This window comes from Scheffersomyces coipomensis (assembly GCF_036884675.1).
Source record: "Scheffersomyces coipomensis strain NRRL Y-17651 chromosome Unknown DFJ63scaffold_8, whole genome shotgun sequence".
Lineage (NCBI taxonomy): Eukaryota > Fungi > Ascomycota > Pichiomycetes > Serinales > Debaryomycetaceae > Scheffersomyces > Scheffersomyces coipomensis.
Window position 1 is genome coordinate 591,854 of NW_027042899.1, and position 18,213 is coordinate 610,066.

At 31.3% G+C, this 18,213-nt stretch overlaps 5 protein-coding genes across 5 annotated transcripts; 4 read left to right on the top strand and 1 right to left on the bottom strand. All coding sequences in view use genetic code 12, as the record gives it.

The window, feature by feature from the left end:
- Positions 1 to 4,689: 4,689 nt before the first annotated feature.
- MDS3 (Mds3p) lies at positions 4,690 to 9,567 on the top strand (the record flags this gene model as incomplete). Its single annotated transcript, XM_064905319.1, has 3 exons — positions 4,690 to 6,331; positions 6,365 to 6,856; positions 7,226 to 9,567. The coding sequence occupies 3 exons, from the start codon at positions 4,690 to 4,692 to the stop codon at positions 9,565 to 9,567; spliced, it is 4,476 nt and encodes a 1,491-aa protein (XP_064759817.1).
- Positions 9,568 to 10,168: 601 nt separating this feature from the next.
- Positions 10,169 to 11,050, top strand: DFJ63DRAFT_323865 (aldo/keto reductase; the record flags this gene model as incomplete). The annotated part of the gene is made up of 1 exon (XM_064907560.1): positions 10,169 to 11,050. One exon carries the CDS (start codon positions 10,169 to 10,171, stop codon positions 11,048 to 11,050), a length of 882 nt encoding a protein of 293 aa, XP_064759818.1.
- A 1,250-nt stretch (positions 11,051 to 12,300) lies between these two features.
- DFJ63DRAFT_250560 (acetyltransferase) lies at positions 12,301 to 13,461 on the top strand. Its single transcript, XM_064904434.1, has one exon. The coding sequence runs from the start codon at positions 12,702 to 12,704 to the stop codon at positions 13,359 to 13,361; it is 660 nt and encodes a 219-aa protein (XP_064759819.1). The 5' UTR covers positions 12,301 to 12,701; the 3' UTR covers positions 13,362 to 13,461.
- A 100-nt stretch (positions 13,462 to 13,561) lies between these two features.
- Positions 13,562 to 14,554, top strand: DFJ63DRAFT_337815 (uncharacterized protein; the record flags this gene model as incomplete). Its single annotated transcript, XM_064908605.1, has 1 exon — positions 13,562 to 14,554. The coding sequence occupies one exon, from the start codon at positions 13,562 to 13,564 to the stop codon at positions 14,552 to 14,554; it is 993 nt and encodes a 330-aa protein (XP_064759820.1).
- A 243-nt stretch (positions 14,555 to 14,797) lies between these two features.
- Positions 14,798 to 16,417, bottom strand: DFJ63DRAFT_315731 (pepsin-like aspartic protease; the record flags this gene model as incomplete). Its single annotated transcript, XM_064906603.1, has 1 exon — positions 14,798 to 16,417. The coding sequence occupies one exon, from the start codon at positions 16,415 to 16,417 to the stop codon at positions 14,798 to 14,800; it is 1,620 nt and encodes a 539-aa protein (XP_064759821.1).
- Between the last annotated feature and the right edge of the window lie 1,796 nt (positions 16,418 to 18,213).

The window sequence follows — 18,213 nt, forward strand, 5'->3', positions numbered from 1 at the left end:
TTCTTTCTTTTCTGGTTCTGGTTCAATAGATTTAGATTCAATTACTGGAGCAGAAACAGGGGCAGTAAATTCTGGAGCTGAAATTTCAGGGATGGCTCGTGTATCCGAAGATAAGTCATTGCTAATCCCTAAAAAAGGCTTTGATTCTTTTGCTCCACCATATAATTCACTATCATCATATTCAATTTGTTTAGTTAATTTGGCAACTTCAATTTCACGTTCTTCAATTAATTTTTGAATATCATCTAATTGAGATGTCTTTTGAACTTCAGTTTCTAATCTTGCTTTTTCTTCTCTTAATTGTCTAATTTTCTTCAAGTTTTCAACTTCTTCTAATAATCTTTGTTTTTGTAATTCTTCAAATTCTAATCTTGATTGATATAATTTTAATCTGGCTTCATGTTCTTCCTTTAATCTTTGGATTTCTTCAGCTTTAAGTTGAGCTAATTTTTCAGCTTCTAATCTTTCAGCTTCAGCCTTAGCACTCTTTTGATTCTTTAATTCTTCAATTTCAGCAGCTAATTTATCAGCTTCATCACGTTCTTTCAATTTACGATCATTATAGAGACGATCACTTTCTTCTCTATCGGACAATAATTGTTTTTGAAGCAGTTCACGTTCTCTAATTCTTAAAATTTGAGGATAATTTGGATCTAATTTCAAACGTTCTTCTTCTTCTCTTTCCGATTGAGATTTAAGTAATTTTTCCTTTTGTTCCCATTCAGCTTGTTCTTGTTCTAATCTAGCTAAATCTTCAGCATCCTTCTTAGCCTTCTTTTCTTTTTCTTCAGCTTCCTTTTGTTCTTGGATAGCTCTTTCTTCAGCTTCTTCAGCTTCTTGTCTTTCCTTTTCCTTCTTTAATCTTTCACGTTCTTCTTCTTCTTCCTTTTCTTTCAATTCACGTTCTTCCTTTAATCTTTGTCTTTCAAGTTCAGCTTCAACTCTAGCAGTTTCAGCTGCTTCAACGGCATCTGCTCTCTTACGTTCATGTTCTTCAGCAACTTGTTTGGCAATAGCTTGTTTATCAGCTTCCCAAGTAGAATAATGCTGTTTAGCTTCATCTAATCTACCAACTCTAGCTTCCTTTTCAGAATGTAAAGTGGCTAAATGAGCACCATAAGCACCAAGAGTTCCAGCTAAGACAGCAATTTCAGCGGTATAATTATCATGTTTAGCTTGTTTATCTTCTAAATCTTTTTTACTAGTGGCTAATTTAGAATCTAATTCTTCCTTGGTGGCTAAATTCTTAGCAATACCATCAGTTTTTTCAGCATGTTGAGATTTTAAATCATCAAGTTTTGAAATATGTTCTTCTAATTCAGCTTGTAAAGCTTCAATTTGATTGGATAATTCGGAATTTTTATTATCTAAATCACCCTTCTTTTCATGTAAGGCTTCAATTTCTTGAGTAGTAGTTTCTTGACCAGTCTTGGCATCTTCTAATTCTTGTTGTTTGGTAGCTAATAATTCATCATGATTTTTAATTAAAGTTTCTTTATCAGTACCATGTTTTTCAATAGCAGCAGTTTCACGATCAGCATATTCAGTATTGGCAGTTTCAATTTCACCTTTAGTAGTTTCATGGAATTTTAAAGCGGTATTTTCAGCATTTTTTTGTAATCTAGTAATATCATCTGATTTTCCATCAATTTCTTTAGTGAATTTTTCCTTTTGTTTATCTAATTTTTTAACATGTTTATCAAAATCCTCAGCTAATTTTCTTTCATGACCTTGAACTTTAAATGATAATTCCTTTTGTCTTTTAATTTCATCTTCTTGTCTACTTTTAGCAACTTCATCATTAATATTGGCTAAAACTGGAGCAATTCTTTTAGCAGCAATAGCTAATAATTGTTCTTGAGACATTTTTAAACCAGAACCTAAATCAATAACTTTTTTAGGATCATCTAATTCACGAGATAATGAACCAAGAGCAGCAGCATTTAATTCTTCATAACGACTTAAAAGAAGTGGTTTATCTTTTAATTTTTCATAAACTTCCTTATTAGGTAATTCGACTGGAACATATTTAGCTTCAGATTCAGTACCAATTTCAAGAGGAGTTTCTTTAACTTGTTGTTCAATGTTATCGTCACCAGCTTCTGGAAGAATTTCTTTGGTTTCAGTTTCTGGTTCGACTTCAGTTGCTGGAGCAACTTCAGTTTCTTCTTCTTCTGCTTCGGCTTCTGGAGCGACTTCAGCTTCAGCTTCTGGAGCAGCTTCTTCTTCTTCTTCTTTGGCTTCGCCATTTACAGCTTCTTCTTCACCTTCTTCACCTTCTTCGGCTTCTTCACCTTCTTCAGCTTCAGGTTCAGGTTCAGCGGCAGCTGCTGCAGCATCAGCTTCAGCCTTGGCTTCAGCTTCAGCTTTTTTGGTTCTTTCTTCAGCGGCTAATCTTTTAGTTTCAGCTTCTAAAACAGGATGAGCAGTATATTTTTGAGGTACTTTTAAATGTTCAACTTTATTTGATTCTTGGAATTGTTTAAGAGGACTTACTTTATTAGTATTTGGAGCTGTTGCTGTTCTTTGTTGTCTGAAAGGAGATACCCAATTTGAAGCGGTAGTTAATTTTTTCAATCTACTTTGTGGACCGGAATTGGTTTTCTTCGGCAGGAGGTTCAATTACTTCAGACATTATTAGTTTAATTAGTTAGTTAATTGATTAATTGATTGAATGGTATAGGTTTATATAGAAGGAAAATGATTGTATGAATAAATTGGAGATGGATGGGATGGAGGAATGCGATGCAGGGTGGAGCAAGGATAATGAGGGAGGGAAGGAGGGGGGGGGGAGGAAAGGTACGTGTCTTAAGGGTGACGAAAAATACCTTGTATGGGGGAGATGATGGGATGAATGAATCAATTAGTCTTACAATAAGTCAATTGCTCGAGTAAAGATATGATGATGAATAATAGAATAACTAAATGTAATTAAATTGAAAAGAAGAAAGAAGGATAAGTAATTAAAAAACTGAAAACTGAAATTCCATTCTGGTATTTTCCCACAATTGGAAATGGAATTGGAAATGGAAATGGAACTGGCAATGGAACTGGAAATGGTCGCTCGTTCGTTCACAAAGTTAAGCAAACAAAAATAAAAAGGGGGTTCACTAAAAGTAATTTGAGCCTTACCACACTAACACACAGTGCGTACCACTAACTAAATTTTACTGGGTGGTACACAGTAAAGCAGTAACGACAATTTCAATTTAGTGAGGGAGAGAGAACTTCCAGAAAACTTTAATGAGATAAGAGTTACGAGGGCAATCGAGGGTAATTGTTATTATTTGATCATGTGATGTAATACATACATAATATGATCGATTCCGACGAAACTCATCCCCCTATTTTCTTGTGGTGGGTTTATCTATCTATATCGTTAACTATATACAGTACGCTTAATTTTATGATAATTAAAGGGATATATGAAATGACGATGATATCAAATTATATCATATTGACGGACCAATGTACTTTTAAAAAACCTTAATCTTGTATATATAATGATGACTGTGATGATTCTAATTATTATTATTATTATTTAACTTATACAAGTTGAATTGACAAAGTTACTTATTATTATATATATATGACTCTAGTTGTTATACCCCGGAAAGCAACCATTTCTTAACCTTTATAGCAATATTTATATAATTAAACGTTTACTTATTACGTAGTTAATGATTATTATTATTTTGCTATTTCAATCAATTGATGACACTACTAATAGTAATGTTCCATTGACAACCAACCTTAGTTAAACTTGGTTGAACTAATTAGTTATACTCTGTTTAACAAATAGGATAAAATACAACCCTAAGATTTACTTAACTATTATTGATAATTACCCGCTATAAACTGTATAATCTAATCCACTTCACCCACCACTTAATTATGATAAATTAATAGATATTTATAATGAATACGTCATAGAAGTATAATTAGACCATGATAACTAATGTACAATATATTAATCTTATATAGTTAATATTACATTATCTTATCTAGGTGGATTACCCTTTTAAGCAGAGTTACCATTACCGCTAGTGAGACCCCATTTTAGTGATAAAATTTTATTTATTTTTAAGATTGTTACCGAAAAAAAGAACTCATTTTTAGTGAGACAGTGCAGAGTGGTGGAGGAGGAGAAGGAAGGAAAGAAAGAAGGACGAAAAATTTTAAAACCCAAAATTAAATTTATTTACAGCCCAATTTTAAATCTTAGACCTTCAAGTTTAAACGTGTAGTCATCTCCATCCATCAATCCATCTTATCAATCAATCAATCAATCAATCAATCAATTGACCAACTAACCAATCATTCCTTCTTTTTTTATGTACTGAAATCTCACCATCTCTTCCTAACTACCAAACATATTTCTTGTTTTGCATTCCTATTCATTGTCATCATCTTTTGATCTTGTTCAATTGTCTCAATTCCCGTTTAATGTATTATCAATCATTCATCTCATCATTGACTTTAATCTAATCCTTACCCTTTTACCTCCCTCCCAATTTTCAATTCCCATCGTCTGCTCGTCCTAATCAAGAACAATAACAATAACATTCACAATAACATTACATTAATAAACGCTAGTGGGGAATAACAGTAATCATAAAAAATCATCGTGAATAAAATCAACTAATAATCCATCAATTAAAATAATAATAGAATCAATCACATACAATCATGGCCACTTTAATACCGGCTTCAAGTGCTTGTTATACTCTACTGTTACCTCCCACTGAAAAAGATGAAAGATTAAATCTTAATGTAAGGACTGGTTCCTCATCAACTTTATATAATTCATTAGTTTTAACTTTTGGAGGTTTAACCATTGGTATTGAATTATATGAATTAACTATAGATGAAATTCATCATACTTTTTATGATAAAATATCAACTTCAAATTCAAAATATAAAACTTTAGAAAAATATCTTTCAGGAGAATTATTTTATTTAAGTTTAATTGAAAGATCTTGGACAAGAGTTGAATTTGATAAAGATGTTATTAGACCAAGACCAAGATTACTTCATCAAATTTGTGCTATCAATAATTGTTTATATTTATTTGGTGGTTTAATTTTATCAGGTAATGATTTACTGGAATCTTTAATTCCTTGTAATGATTTATGGGAATTTGATTTAGAAACTAAAAAATGGACTTTATTACATGATGGTAATGGTTATGAAAATGATTCAACCATCCCAATACCAAGATTTAATCATAAAATGACTCTGATTGGAAGTCTTACCTTTGTTAATAGAAAAGATCATTTTGGTATCTTTATTGCTGGTGGTAAAGATAAAAATTCAAATCCAATTTATAATAATGTAATGTTTGATTTAGTTGAAAAAAAATATGTTGGTACTGAACCAATTATATTAAAAACTTCATCCGGTAATTCTCAAAAGGATTCTCATCTTGGTCTTGATAATGTGGTAGCGAATGATGATCATGAATTAAGTGTTGATTATCTTAATAGTATGATTTTAAATTATACTGAAGAATTAGAACTGTCAACTCCAACCACTTCAATTTCAACTCCAAATCAACCTAATAATAATTCCCAATCTCAAATTCGAAAAGATTCAAAACAACCTTCAGGTAAGGTTGTCACTAATAAAAATGAAGTTAATTTAACTACAAATCATGAAGAATCAATTATAGTTTATGCTCCAACTACGAATAAAAATCCTGATGCATTATTAAATCCTTTATTATCATTTAAAATTAGTAAACATATAAAATCAGCTCGTCCATTACCAGTTCATAAAAAGAAAATATTAAAACATACAAAAGCAACAACAACAACAACAACAACTCCTCCTGTAAATGTAAAAAATACTTTAAATCAAACTGTACCTTTCAATTTACGATATCCAACTGGAGGATTATTTGGTCAAAATATCGTTATAACAGGGTTTTTACCAAATGATTTTGATATTTCTATTTTCATTTATAATAAACCAACCGGTAAATGGTCTCGATTAAATGTATTTTGTAATCATGATTATGGATCTCATCGATTTTGGGGTGGTTTTGCATGGCAATCTCATCATAAAGTAGTATTAATTGGAAATTATTTAACATCAAGAACTACAAGTAGTATTAGATTTTTTACCGTGATGATAACAGTTAGTTTACCGGTAACCAATATTCTTGCTAGTTCTGAAATGGCCGGTGTTCATCATCATCATCATCATGGAAAGAGAATTGCTCATAGACAAGTATCTCGAAATTCATTTTCAAGTGGTGCTAGAACAGGTGATGAATTAACTGATGAAACTTGTAGTAGTGTATCAGTGGATGATTTAACTGATGATGAAGGTTATGAAGATGAAGATAGTTTATCTGATGAAGATGATATTGGATCAAATTCAAAAACTAGAAGATCATCAAATTTATCTCAAACTAGTAGTGCTACATCTCCAACCACTATTTCATTTAGTGAATATGTTCATTATGCTGCTCCCAAAACTAATTTTACCAATATTAGATCAGTTTTCCCTCCTGCTGCTATAACTTTAGGAAGAAATGCATTTGATAGATATGGTGATTTAATATCTGATTTTGAATTAGTTTCTTGTACAGGTGATAGAATTCCAGTAGCATTAATTGTTCTTATGGAAAGATGGGGTAGCTATTTTATAAAGCTTTTAGCAAGAGGTTATATTCAAGCGGTTGATAAATTTGAATCTGATCAAGCTTTAGGTGTATTTCATAATGATGATAAAGGAAGATTAAGAACTTCAAAAAGTACTGGTGGTGGAAGTACATCAAGTTCAAATGCATCTAATTTACAATCTCATCAATCTAAATTAAAAACTATTGAACCTGCAAATTCAATTATTAGTGATTTGGGTTCTGGTTCTGGTTCTGGTTCAGGTTCAGAATCAACTTCTTCAAAAGATGAAGGTCCAAAGGATAAATTCTTCTTATCAATCCCAGTTCCACAGCAAGCTTCTACAAAAGATGCTCCTCAATTCAGATTACCATTTCAAGATACATCATCTCATTCATCTCTTAATATAAATAAAGATGAACATCATCATTCAAGTGATGAAAGTGGTCCAACTGCAACTCATGTTTCTGATGATTTGGAAAATACTTCACCATCATCTGCCCCTGATAATTCTAATAATGATGATATAAATAGGCCACCATTGCTGGCAAGTTCATCTGCTGTTGATCCTCATCTGGTTAATTTTAGAAAGGATTCAGTTAGTTCTTTTTCATCTAGTAATTCATTACTAGCTTCACAATTACAAGATATACCACCTCAATTACCTTTACCAGTTGATCAAATTCCAGCCGTACCCACTAATACTTCATTCAGAGCTTCATCAAGAAAGAATTCTCAAGATTTTAATTCTCCAAGAGCTTCATTGATTCATACTTTAACAGCATTAAGAAATATTCCTTTATCAAGATCACCGAAGGATTCACCATATGCTTCTCCTCGTGCATCTTTATCAGCTCAAGGTGGAACTACTACGATTATTGGTTCAGGTGATTTATATGCTAATACCATTCCAAGTTTAAGACCAAATAAATCTAAATTTAATGAATCATATAATGATTTAGGAACTGATCCTACTGATACATCAACAACAAGAAGAGAATCTAATTTATCAAGTGTTGATTTAAAGGAAGGAGTTCAAAAGAATTCATCGGTTTCAACTGTACTTTCTGAGCCATTTTCTGTATCATCTGAAAAAGATAGTCATGATGATGGTGGTGAAGATGATGAAGACTATTCTGAACATAATGATACATCTGAACATTTATTTTCTGAAAAGGAAGATAGACCAAAATCAGGATTATTTGATAATGTATTATTAAATTTTGATAATTTAGAAAATGATAAATTTCAAATGGAACCATCATTGATTCCAAGAAAATTATATGTTCCATTTTCAACTGTTACATTAAAAGCATTTTGTGAATATCTTTATACGGGACAAGTGGGGAATAAATGGTTATTAACTCCAACAGCTTTAGATAATTTAGCCATTGCTAAATTTTTTAAAGTTCCATTATTATATGATTTAATTAGTGAAGTTTTATTTGGTATAATTGGTAGAAAGGAAGTTTATGTGGTCAGAGAAGGAAATAAATTAAAACGAAGATATTTCCAACTTTTAGATGCTACCAATACTCCATTAGATCCTAAATTTAGATTCCCCTTAGATGAATATGAAGGGTTTATGGATACAGTTGATGATGGATATTTGGATATTGCTTTATTAAAAAAGACATCTAATATTAATAAACTTTCAGTTGTTTCGTTTCAAAGTTCAAGAAAGAAAAAATCAATTGCTTCATCCTTACATCGTCCTTCTGAAAGTGGAATCACTGAAAATGATGAAGAAGATGATGATGAAGAAGAAAATGTGAAAGTTCCAGTTAATGAAAAAGATGATGAAGTTAAAGATAATTCAACTGATGAATCATCCGATAAGAAACTTACTTCTACTAGTGAAGAAGATAATGAAAATGATATTGAATTAGGATTTCTTAATTCTCATGAAGTTCCTACTACAGGAGTGGGACCTCGATCTAAATCAGTATTTGATAGATCTAATACTGTTTATAATGAATTTGCCAATGTTACAGCTGCTGCAGATGAAGATGGTCATAATGAAAAGGATAAAGCTGCCAGATTAACTTTAGAACAATTGGTATCTCCTAATTCTGAAGTTCCAAGTGATTATATTATTGATTTGATTTATGAAAGTGCCGCTATTGTAACTGATTTAAAAATCATGTTGAGAGCTGCTAATGCTAGATTAATGAGTAAAACTTTACAAGAAAGTAAAATTGAAATTGGAGCTAAGATTCAAGAATTAAAACAAAAATATGAAGCACAAAAGAATGCTGAAAATTTAGCTAAAGAAGTTGCTGATACAACTGGGTTTATTCCTGTTTCTGGTGTTACTACTGTTTCAAGTGTTAGATCTCGTTCTAAAACTCCTGGACCTGAATTTGAACCTTTTAATCAATCATCAACTGATTTAAAACCAAGTATATCACAAGCATCATTAACTACGGTTGGATCAGTTAAATATAATGCATCATTAGAAAAAGTTAAATCAAATACAAGTTTTAGAAATATTGGAGGATTTACTCCATTTAAAACATCTAAACCTGAAAAGGAAATTGATAAGAGATTAAATAAAATTATGAAAAAGGAAGATAAATTAAAATCTAAAACTGATATTTATCCATCTCAAGATAAAGATTCTAAGAAGAAGAATAAATTTTTTTCAAGTAGTTCAACTAGAGTAAATGAAATTAATAATAATACTCAACCATCAGGTACTTCACCTACACCATCTATAACCTCAACTACTACCAATAGTGGATTAAGTAAGAAACATCATGGATTATTTCATTTAACGAAGAAGAGAGAAACCAATGATGATTCATCAGTTGAATCGGGACCAAAATTAATTCGAACTCAATCATCTACTGGGAGTATTAATTCATCAACTAGTAAATCTGATGCTAGTAGTAATGGTAAAAAGAAGCATGGATTATTTAGTTTTAAAAAGCATACTTAAATTAATTAATCCTTGTCTATATAATTCGTAAATATAAATATATAAATATATATATATAATATAAATGTAATGAAATCATAAGTATGAGTTAGTTGCAAATAGCAGCAAAATAAATGGTAGTTATGAACCCTGAAATGGACTGAAATGGAGAAACAGAGAGAGAGGGGATATGGATTCCTCATAGTTTAATTATAAATAAATATAATCAATCGACGGCTTATATAATTATTTATTTGGGTTATGGTGATTAGAGATTTTGCGAGAAATTGAAACACGGGGAGCCTTCCTAAAATGAATTAGTGAGTGCTTAATTTTATTAGTAAGTTTTTGTGGGGGATCCCATTCACAATTAAATCTCACTAAACTTTAAAGACACCACAGGGGGAGGGAGTAAAGGAGGGGGGGAGTGTGGAGGATTTGACAGTTAATTTGTTCCACAGTGCCATAGACGAACAACAGGGTTGAAATTTTTCAATTGCCACATTTGACATAAACTATAAATACAATGATTATTCCTTGATTCATTCCAATTGTCATTTCCAATTTCTTTTTCTGTAATTCAATTTCAAATTTCAATTGCAATTGCTTATTATATATCATCATGACTAAATTATCTAAAAGTACTACCACCTTCACCTTAAACAATGGTGTCAAGATCCCAGCTGTTGGTCTTGGTACTTGGCAAGCCAGTGAAAAGGGGGCTGCTCGTAATGCCACCAAAGTTGCCATTGAAAATGGTTATAGACATATTGATACTGCTGCTGGTTATCAAAATGAAGGTGAAGTTGGGGAAGGGATTAAAGATTCTGGTGTTCCAAGAGAAGAAATTTTCATTACTACTAAATTAACTAATGAAGATCATAAAAGAGTGGCTGCTGCTTTTGAAGAATCTTTAAAGAAATTAGATGTGGATTATATTGATTTATATTTAGTTCATTGGCCAGTTTCAACTGATCCTGTCACCAAAAAGGCTTTTGAAGATTGGGATTATGTTGATACTTATAAAGAAGTTCAAAAACTTTATAAAGCTGGTAAAGTGAAATCAATTGGGGTTTCAAATTTCACTATTAACAAATTAGAAAGATTATTAAGTGATCCAGAAGTTGATGTCGTTCCAGCTGTTAATCAAATTGAAGCTCATCCTTTCTTACTTCAAACTGAATTATTTGATTATCTTAAGAAAAAAGGTATTTTAATCGAAGCTTATTCTCCATTAGGTTCAACCAATGCTCCATTAGTTCAAAATGAAGTCATTACTGAAGTAGCTAAAAAGAATGATGTTACTCCAACTAGTGTTTTAATCTCTTGGGCTATTCAAAGAGGTACTGTTGTGTTACCAAAATCAGTTACTGATTCAAGAATTATTGCTAATTTAGAAACTTTTGAATTATCTGAAGCTGATTTCGAAGCTTTAAATAAAATCTCTGGAAAATTTGGTATTAAAAGATTCGCTAACCCACCATGGAATAATTTCGATGATTAAATAGATTTTTTGTATTAATTGTATTAATATATATATTCACATTTAAACTATGTTTCGGAGGTCCCCAATTAGGAATCCTTATTCGTATAGATCAATTGGCAGTAGGTACCACTCTAATTGTTCTTCTATACTTCCATTGACCCTTTATTGACATTGACTAAAAGAAATGTCTAGCGATAATTGATATATCGAGTGCAAAAGATTTTGAATGATTTTTCATTTTGTGGAGAAAGTCTGGATAACTTTCCGAATTAGTACATACCGACACATATGTCAATCAGCCTTACATCATCATTGTTAACAATTTGAAAACCGTTTAACATCAAATAGAACTAGAGGGTGCAATTACATTTATAGTTTCATAACTTGTGGGGATGCCTGGATAATTTTCTAAATTAGTACATACCCGAAAGACATCCGTCAACCTTATATCATCAGTATCATCACCATCACCATCATCCATTTATCCATTCTGTAACAGAAACGTTCAGTACCAATTGGAATACCGAGTTTAAAGATTTTGAATGATATTTCAATTTGTGGGGATGTCTGGATAACTTACTGAATTTGGCATATGCCCTTTAAGTTAGCCACGCATCACCTTCCTCTTCTTCTATATCATTCTTTAACAGAAACGTTTAGCTCCAATTGGAAAATAGGGTGCAAATACTTTTACGGTTTTGCAATTTATGGGGAGAACCTGGATAACTTTCCAAATCAGTACAATCCCGTAAAAACAACAATCAGTCTTTGGTCATCATTATCATTATCGTCGTCTTACATTTATCCATTTATCCATTTATCCATTCATTCGTTGACTAACAGGAACTTTCAGCTCCACTTACAATAGTGGGTGCAAGGATTCTGTACGATTTTGCAATTTGTGGGGAGTCCTGGATAACTTTCCAAATCAGTATATACCCGCAAATATGTCATTCGGATTTAAATCATCATCACCGTCAACTTCTTCATCGTTATCCATTCATCTGTAAGTGCAACTCATCTTGACATTGACTAAGTACAACGTTTAGCATCAGCTGGAATCTTGTATGATTTTGCAATTTGTGGGGAGAGTCTGGATACCTTTCCGAATTCGTACACTCTCGTAAATATATATACATATATCACTCAGCCTTTCATCTATATCATCATTATCCATTCATCTGTATATATACGGCTCGCCATAGAAGTTCTTTGTTCTTTTCATATGATTATAAAAATATATATTCACATAAACTGTTATTCGGACGTCCCAATTAGGGAACCTTATTCATATAGATCATCTAACTTCAACAGCTGGATATTCTACCATATATTATACTTCCATTGACCCTTGAATATCTATCTTGGCACAATTGTACCAAGAAAAACGTTTAACACCACCACCACCACCACCAATTGGAATAAAGAGTGCAAAGATGATTTCGCATTCTCTCTCTCTTTTTTTTAATTTGTGCGGGGTGGATAACTTTCCGAATTAGTACAACCTCGCAAAGATATCTGAGTTACCGTTTATTCATTTATAAATACGACACATCATCTTGTAACAAAGTTCTTTCGAGATTCTTTTGTTTAATAGAATTATAGACAATCAGGTTCATTCATACCGTTGTATCTATCATCATCATTTTCAAGGTTCAAACAATTATCAATGACTTCTGGAGAAATAGATCACGAATTAGTCAAATATGTTCGTTCAACTTTGAAAAATCTTCCTGAAACAGTTGAATACGATAAGATGATTCTGAGTATTCCTTACGATTGTTATGATAAAGAACTTCATATGAGAAGAAATCTTGCTCATGAAGTTGTGTTGGATTACGCCAATGTTAGATTGAAAGATTTTGATTTCGATTTAGAAAAACATCGTAAAGCCAGAGTTGAATATTTATCTAATGTCTTCGGTAAAATTGAAGATGATATTCATCTTGAACCACCATTCTTTGTCGATTATGGATTTAATACTATCATTGGTAAACATTTTTATGGAAATTTCAACCTTACATTATTAGATTGTTGTGTAATTACCATTGGTGATAATGTCATGGTTGCACCCAATGTAACCCTTACAACTGCCACACATCCAACAGATCCACAACTTAGACTTCAAGGAGTGGAATATTCCCAACCAATCACTATTGGTAATAACGTTTGGATTGGATCCGATGCAGTCATTCTTCCTGGAGTGGTTGTGGGTGATGGTGCTGTCATTGCGGCTGGTGCAGTGGTAACCAAAAGTGTGGAAGCATATACTGTTGTTGCCGGAGTTCCAGCTAAAGTCATTAATAGATTAAAACCAATTGAAACCTAAAATCATGAATATATATTCTATGTTTAGATAATGTATTAAAAGTTGTAAAATGCTATATAAATAGATTTTGTAAGAAAATTCAATCACGTGAACATATTTTTAAGAGGCTCAGTTTGAATTTAAAACTAACATTCTTGAGGACAGACAAGACAGATACACATATCCCACTTTTGATCAATCAAACCAATCAATTGCTAATCATGTCACATAACGATTGGAATAGTAGTTCGGCAACTACTCCCGATGCTGATGATTTCATAATACCCGATGAAGAATTCGAAGATTCATCGGCTCCAGTCCCAAAATCAACTCCTAATACAAATTCATATGGTACAAATAGTAGTAGTAGTAATACCAATAATAATGCCAGTAATAACATATTCAGTCAATTTGGATTCACTCCAAAAGTTGATTTATCATCTACATTTGCTCCATTCACATCTTCAGCCAACTTACCTGGTAATAATACCGTTAGAGAACGTCAATATAGTGGAGGTGAGACTTTAGATGAACCAATTTTGGAAACTTTAAAGAGAGATGTATTTCAAATTGGAAGACGATTATTGATTGTGTTATGGCCTATGCAATTATCTAAATTAGCTAAGACTCAACAGCTGAGATTAGTTGATTTTGCCTCTGCTAATGGAGTAAGATTACCTGCACTGATAATTGCCAATCGTTCAAATGGTGGTGAATTCGGAGATGATGATGAAGAAGAACAAGAAGCTACTACTGGGATTGAATCGGGTGATTTAATAAATGAAGGTAATTTAGAATGGGATTTATGGGGTCCATTGATCTTTTCATTACTTTATTCCGTTACTTTAGGAGTTACAGCTCAAAATCAACAAACTAATCTGGTATTTTCAGGATCATTTTCATTCATATGGTTATTTTTCATTGTGATTGGATTAAATATTCAATTGTTAGGAGGAACCATTTCATTCATGTCAGCCATTAGTGCTGCTGGTTATTCGATGTTCCCTATTGTAGTTGGAAGTTTAATTAGTGCATTAGTTATAAAATGGAAACTCCTTAGATTAGGAGTATTGATAATCTTAAATATTTGGAGTATTTATGTGGGTGTATTAAGTTTAAAATGTTCAGGAGTATTACCTGGTCGTGTATTGTTGGCTATCTATCCTGTTGCATTGATGTATTCAGTATTGAGTTGGTTAGTGGTTATTACATAGACAATTTTTTATAACTACTTTATATATATATAAATAAGTGTATATTGAAAAATAAAGCAAAAACTTTTATTTGTAAATTAAAGTCATAAGAAGAAGGAAAAGGAACAAATTAAAAAAACAAAACAAAAAATGAAAGGATGAAGGAGATGGGGTATATGATATGTGATAGATCAATCAATCAATTCTATATATGCTGGGGAAGTATGTAAAAGATTATAGATAAATGATTGGTGGAAGAAAGAATTAAACAATTGAAATGCATACAATGACAGCAATCGCTAATAAATGTAATGAAGTGAATGAAAATTGAGTATCAACACCGTTGACTTTTCTATTAGATGTGGAATTATTATTAGTTGAGTTAGTCTTACTCACTGATGATGATGAAGAAGACGACTTTGATGTTGATGATGAAGATGATGAATATGAAGAAGTTATAGTGGTTGGTAAAGATAAAGTAATGGATGATGGTGAAGATGATGAAGGAGTTGGATTTTTAATTTGAAATGAATTAATATTTAATTCACCAAATCCTAATTGTTGATTTGATAAATCAAAAATTGTATAAAATTTATTAAGAAATGCTGCTCCTAAAACCCAATATTCATAATCATTTATACCTTGAATTTTTGAAGCACAATAGCCTTGTAAATCAGGAGTTGAATAAGCATTACCCATGAAATTTGTACTTGATAAATTTAATTGAGTATCTCCAATATTAAAAATTATACTGGCATCACCATTGGTTGAATTACATGGGAATGCATAATTACCTTGACCATCAGTGATATAAGAATCACCAAATAATTGTTGATGAATGATATCGGCATCTTCAACGGGAAATACAATCCCAGTTGTACCAGTATCGATAATGGCTTGACGAGAAATTGGAGTGGATGATGAATTAAAATTAGAAATATCATTGATTAAATTTGATACTTCAATGTTGGTGACATTAATTAACCAATAAGAATTATCATTAGGTAAGATATCAGTATAATGAACTTGAGTTGAATTTGTAAAATTAGATTGTAAATCCAATGCTTTTGAACCAAAGATAATTAAACCACCAAAATCTTGAGGTAAATTATTGGATGAAGAATATTCAGTACTATTATTTATATCTTCATCATTAGCAGAAATTAAAAATAAGGAAAAGATTTGTTGATCAATAACTTGATCAACATAAAATTGATGCATTAAATTTCTTGAATCAGCAGTTGATGAAGAAATCCCAAGTAATCCACTGATATTATAACCATCAAACATTTCAGGTGAATCATTGGTTAATCCAATCGAGATATTATTAAAAGTTAAATCATTACCAAACACAATATCGATATTATTATGAATTAAAGAAATGGTATTACCAGTAACTTGTTGACCAGTATATGATAATTGAAAACTTGAATCGAGACTTAAAGGTTTGGAATAATCATTGAATTTATTAATATTGGGATTATTACAACCATTTTGATTACATGATTCATTATAAAGCCATGAGATAGCACTACCAGTATCTAATAATAATGGGAATTGTTCATTATAATTAGTTGAGGTATCAATGATTGAAGTCATTAAATAGTAGATAGAGTTATCAACATCAGTAAGAAGCATTTGAACATCATTTCCTAACTCTATTATGGGTACATTTTGATTGTTATTATTATTAGAATTGTCAGGGTCTTGATTGTTAAGAACAGTTTGCTTTCTTTGATGCTTTTGTAAGACTAAATTTTTATTAAAACTGATTGTTTTTGAGGTTGGATCATTAAGATCATCAACTCTGAAATCCTTAACTGGCCATAAAGCATATGACTGTGTGATGTAGAAGAGAAGTGTTAGTATACTAGACACTTTCATGATATGTTATTATTATTATTATTATTATTATTATTATTGTTGATGAAATGAATGAATGAATGTGATGATGCAAATGGTATAATTATGTATAAGAATGGGTAATAGTTGAAGATATGATTGACTTATATGCTTATGAATGATAGAGACGAATGCGTACGAATGTTATGACTATGGATGAATGAATGGGTTGATATAAGAATTTTGTTACTCGTAGAAGAACTTTTGGAGTAATATTTAGTTTACACGATTGCAGTAATGTTTTTTGATACGATGAAGTTGGGCGGTGGGCGGATCTGCAAGGGTGGTGGTATTATGGATGAAGAAGCTTAGTATTAACTTCTTTGGTGCTATGAGTGAGAGGATGGGTGGGATGGATGGGTGGAATGGATGGATGGATGGATGGACGATGATATGATGAATAAGATGTATAAGTAGAGAGATGAAATGAATGGTGGTGGAAGGTGCTGCTAAAGATGAAAAAAAATTATTTAGTTATTGAAAATGGAAATGGAAATTACAGTTATTATTATTATTATTACTATACAAACTGAAATAGTCAATAGAAAATATTATTTTACACAAACAGCTAGGCAGTCTAAATAGGTAAATTAGTCGGTAGTGATGGGTGGGTGGGTAATGGTTATGGTGGCCTCAGTTAGATAATTTTCAATCTGGGCCAAGTTTAACACCATAAATTTTCGTTCTATTTGGTTGCGCCCATATTTTACCTAATTGGGATTTTGTGGATTTATTGCTACCATTTTGTGATGTTGTTTTGATTTAGTTTGTTTTTGTATACGCGTCTAGTTAATCATAGTTATACTGACCTCTACCTCTAACTGTTTGACGATACTATTAATAGTATATAAATCTAAGGTTGACGACAAAGAATTTCTTGGTAGAAGGTTAGACAGGGGTGTTATGCGTCCATTAATCATTAGTTTAACAGATAGCGTACCTTCTTCGTCTTCTTCTTCTTCTTCTTCTTCTTATCACTGAGTTGGCTTTTATTTTTATTTTTATTATTATTTTTGTTCGTATTCTTTTTGGGTAAATGTTTTTATTGTGCTTGATTCAATGTAATTATATGATGTACTCTATTTACAAAACCAACTATGAACAATACCCATTAACCACAACAAAGGATCTAAAACAATAGTAGACATAAATAATATCAGTTATGTTTATTTAAAGAAGTTTCTTTTGTGTATTTGACCATTGCCTAATTGGGACATACCAAAATAAAATTAAATTTTTTATCGTAATAATCAAAATAATCAAAATAATAACATCAAAACAATATAAACTTTCCATCTTTGACGTTGTTCCCTTACATACATAGAGATAGATTTCTACAAAAGTAGAAATCGATTTATAAATCAAAATAAATCAATCAACTCAAAAAAAAATAATATAAATATTCCCCCACCTATTACTTAATCTCACTTGATCTTTATCCTTCCCTTATTGGCTTATATTGTAAGGTTGACTATTGCTCTATTTCCATTTCTTAACATTTTTTGTTATCTATTTATCTTCTCCCCACTATGAGTCCACTTTGATTCAACTCTTTGAATACAATGTGGTCAAGGGGTCATAACTAAAATACGGCTAAACCTTATCATAATATCAACTTTAGTCTAATTAATGTTGACGATTTCTGATCTCAATTATCCTTGATTTGTAATATATCTCTCTCTATATACTCTTGAATACATCATGGAGATACTAATGTTTGTTTTTGTTTTGATTTAAATTTTAGTAAACCCTTGTTAATGTTGCATTTTTAATTCTCA